The 3,750-nt window shown below is 33.3% G+C and overlaps 1 protein-coding gene across 1 annotated transcript; it reads right to left on the bottom strand.

Annotated features, from left to right (window-relative positions):
- Positions 1 to 310: 310 nt before the first annotated feature.
- Positions 311 to 3,163, bottom strand: LOC132605773 (small ribosomal subunit protein eS26x-like). Its single transcript, XM_060319008.1, has 5 exons — positions 3,015 to 3,163; positions 2,832 to 2,924; positions 1,468 to 1,552; positions 1,242 to 1,375; positions 311 to 529 (listed from the first exon to the last, which is right to left on the bottom strand). Exons 1-5 carry the CDS (start codon positions 3,015 to 3,017, stop codon positions 461 to 463), a joined length of 384 nt encoding a protein of 127 aa, XP_060174991.1. The 5' UTR covers positions 3,018 to 3,163; the 3' UTR covers positions 311 to 460.
- Positions 3,164 to 3,750: the final 587 nt, after the last annotated feature.

Below are 3,750 nucleotides of genomic sequence, written 5' to 3'. Positions count from 1 at the left end.
ACGTGTAACTCTTAGACCACTATGCTATGAGCAAATAGTAAAAGATCAGGCTGGTGTTTTCTGCCTCTTCCCACCTCATTGACCACTATATTCAAACTGAGAGCCACACAATTTTATTTATGAATGCAATATAAATATCAAGACGAACTACCAAAGCTGACATGCCCAAATACAAGAAGGCAACAACAAATATGTTATCCAGCAATTTCAATCAGGACATTGAAATAACTAATCCCGCCATTCAGGCAGATGTGATGTCAGGTTATCAGAAAACACAAATTAAAAGCCCTCAATTCAGAAATATTTAAAATATTTAAATCTCTCCGTTTTCCATTCAAAATTCAATTCCATAACATGGTAATATAATAGGTCCCATCAACTAAATGATAACAGTACACTGTCAAAACCAGGTAGAACACATTGTAACTATCAGATTAACCAAAACCTGAAGCCTAACAACTTAAGTGCGAGGGGCAGCAGGGGCTCCTCCAGTGGGGCGTGGTGCTTGTCCTGCCTTTGGGAGATCATCCTGGAATAAAAACAGAAAAGACAAAACTCCAAGTGAGCAAAGGAATATCATAGAATGACAAAGTTGATGAAAAGCTCCCATTTTATTATCTATAAAAATAACAAGCAGTACAAAACTACAAATAGGTGATATTTAAGCAAGTCTTAAACTGTTCTGATGTCCTCCTGCTATTTAGTAGGCTACAGCAGGCAAATGTAAGGAAAACTACATGATGTAACGACTTAAATCCACACATTACCCATTTAAGCAATACTTTTAAATTATTACAAAAAATAGCTACATTTTCACTTTATAGTAGATTTTTATTGTATGAATGTCCGTATGTATGATGGTCACTGTACGTATGTACAAAGGCTAGTGTATGTGCGTATGTATGACTGTATGACTGTATGTATGTATGTATGTATGTCTGCTACTATGTGTGTGTGTATGACATGTTTTGGGGAAAAAATTGTTGCCATCTTTTGAAAACTCAATACTATCGCCATAATTTATTATTAGGGGCATAAAGAGTGCTATTTATTAAAATTCTGACTAGTTTCTATAAATAGGTGGATTAACAAAATGAGACATGAAATAAACACCATGACAAAACCAGCAACAGCATGTAGAATCAAGTTTCGTTGCACAAAGTTTAATACCCATCAACATGCACATAAAGGAAACAATTGCTTAAAACTAAGAAGATAATACAAGGAAAGATATAGAATACCCTTGGGCGTCTGAAACGCTGTGGAGGCTCACGAACTCTCCTATCAGTACGGGAACGGACTCTAACCACCTTGGAGTGAATTGCACATGAAACACAGTACTGCATCTTCAAGTACAGCTTAGGAAGAGTGTACACTGCATAGACAACACACTCGTGTTATTTCACGTGAGCAAAACTATTGTTGCAATACATAAGACTTCGAAAATGCTCTAAGAATGTTCCTCACATTCAAAAGCACAAGCTTCCTGAACATCACGTACAGCAGCTTGCTCAACAATGTTCCTCACAAGGAACCTCTTGATGGCCTTGTCCTGAATAGCAGTTACGATAAAATATCACAGTAAGTTTCAAAATATTAGCAGAAAGTGGTCTTGTATTAATAACATAACAATGATGATTGCAATACAAAGTTTTTTTTTTCCTTTTTTGGTCTGACTGTACACAATGTAGCACATCAGTTATTAAACTGAATATAGATGGAAATATCAGTGAGCATTAACCAAAAAGCATTAAACTTTCTCGTACTAAATCAATATTTGGAATGAACATGATACTCTCTATCATAAAACACCATTCGCGGATGATTTAACAATTGTACATCTTTCCATATATTTCAGCTGTGACAACAAAATACAAATGCCCCAACAATACCTCTTAATCATCATGCAAGAACTTTACTACTTTAAAAAATCACTACAAAACTACAAAACAGAACATCAAGGTACCCAAAATTTGAACACATCAGCCCCCATATAGACAGCAAACAAATAAAATTTTAAGCCTTACTTCTAAAATAAATATAAACGTAACCTGACAAAACTTTCTAAATAGCTGATGACTTCAGATCTAGTGACAGTAAGCTTAACTTTGTCTGAGCTCAAAATCATGAATCAGAAATGTAATATTCATGTAAAAAAAAATATTCAACAGATAGAAAACAGATATATAACCTCGGGACAGCATTTGCCGCAATTAGAGATCATATAATTTAAATTTTAAAGTATACACTTACATGTAACCACGAAAAACTAATACATGATTATCCGCTACCATTAACTTAAAATGCTGGATCAGATATGTCGTGTTCACATATAATTTCTTCTAAACTAGCATTCAATTAAGAACAGATTTATATTCTCAATAGGCGCACACGAACTCACCACCTTCTACGTACTCAAAACTATATATTACATATATTCTCATCTTAAATCTGCACATAAAGTGTCGTATATGCTATTTCGCATCCATTAACTTAAAATCCTGAATCCACAATGGCAAATTCATATTTTAAAAAAAAAATCCCTTCTACTCGAACTACAATTACACAAACTTTTATTTTAAATATACATTTACGTTAAGTTCCACACATACTATCACAAAAAGAACGTATGTGCTACTATTTCGCATCCATTAACTTAAAATCCTAGATCCGCAATGTCAAATTCAAGCTAAAAAATATTCAACAGATAAGAAAATGGAGAAATAACACTATTAACTGTATAAATTTTAATTTTAAATATAAACATTTATGCTAAATCTGTAGATCCGCAATATTATATTTATGTAAAAAAAAAAATTGACAAAACTAACCTTAGGGCAGCACTTGCCGCAATTAGAGCAACGAATAAACTTAACATGGCCACGTCCATGTTTGTTACGTCCTCCATTCCTTCTCTTAAAAGTCTACAAAAAATGGAACAAAAATTTAGAGATTATAATAATACTCAGTTGATTTATAAGAGAAAAATGAAAGTGAATAATTTTTTTGCTCACCATTTTTGTGAAGAGAAAACTCTATGCGGCTGTCTCTTTTTCTGTTGTGAGAGGTTAGGGTTTTTTTTTCAGTGAAATGAGAAGTGTTTTGCTAATAAGGACAGATGTTGTTTATATGGGCTTTGTTGGACGGCCCAATAGGTACCTGTACAGGTTTTGGGCCCAATTTTGTGCTGGTATTTAATTTTTGTCCCTCAATGCGAACAACTTTTTTCGCGGGTTATAAATTTATACTCTTGCATCATAATATGCCACGTCTTTGGAGAACTTAGATCCCGCTAGAAAAATACCAGTGTAGATTTGTTTATCATATAAAGGGAGAACTATAGGAACGGTATAAAATAAAAAGTTTACATTAGTTATTTTTACCATTAACTATTTTTTGGTCCACCAAAAAATTATTAATGATATACAATATTCAAAATACCTAAGAAAGGGTATGATTGAAATTTGTTGAAAATACATAGACGAGACAATATACAAAATCTAGACTTGTTTGGAAACAAAATGCGTAGTTAAAAGCGAGTTGAAATAATTTCTTTGTGACACATAATGTATTTCACACACGGGCATACAGAGATATACAAGAAATACACATGGGATATACGTCTTATCGTCTTCCAAGTTCATCTTCTACTTCGAATTTTGCCCAAGCTTCAATTCAGACTACCTCAAAACTCCATAACAAAAATTACTTGTTATGTATTAACTTGGCATGCCTATTAAGGAGCCAAAA

The sequence above is a fragment of the Lycium barbarum genome, chromosome 8 (genome assembly GCF_019175385.1).
Source record: "Lycium barbarum isolate Lr01 chromosome 8, ASM1917538v2, whole genome shotgun sequence".
NCBI classification, from domain to species: Eukaryota; Viridiplantae; Streptophyta; class Magnoliopsida; order Solanales; family Solanaceae; genus Lycium; species Lycium barbarum.
This window is presented reverse-complemented; position numbering and strand designations above follow the sequence as displayed.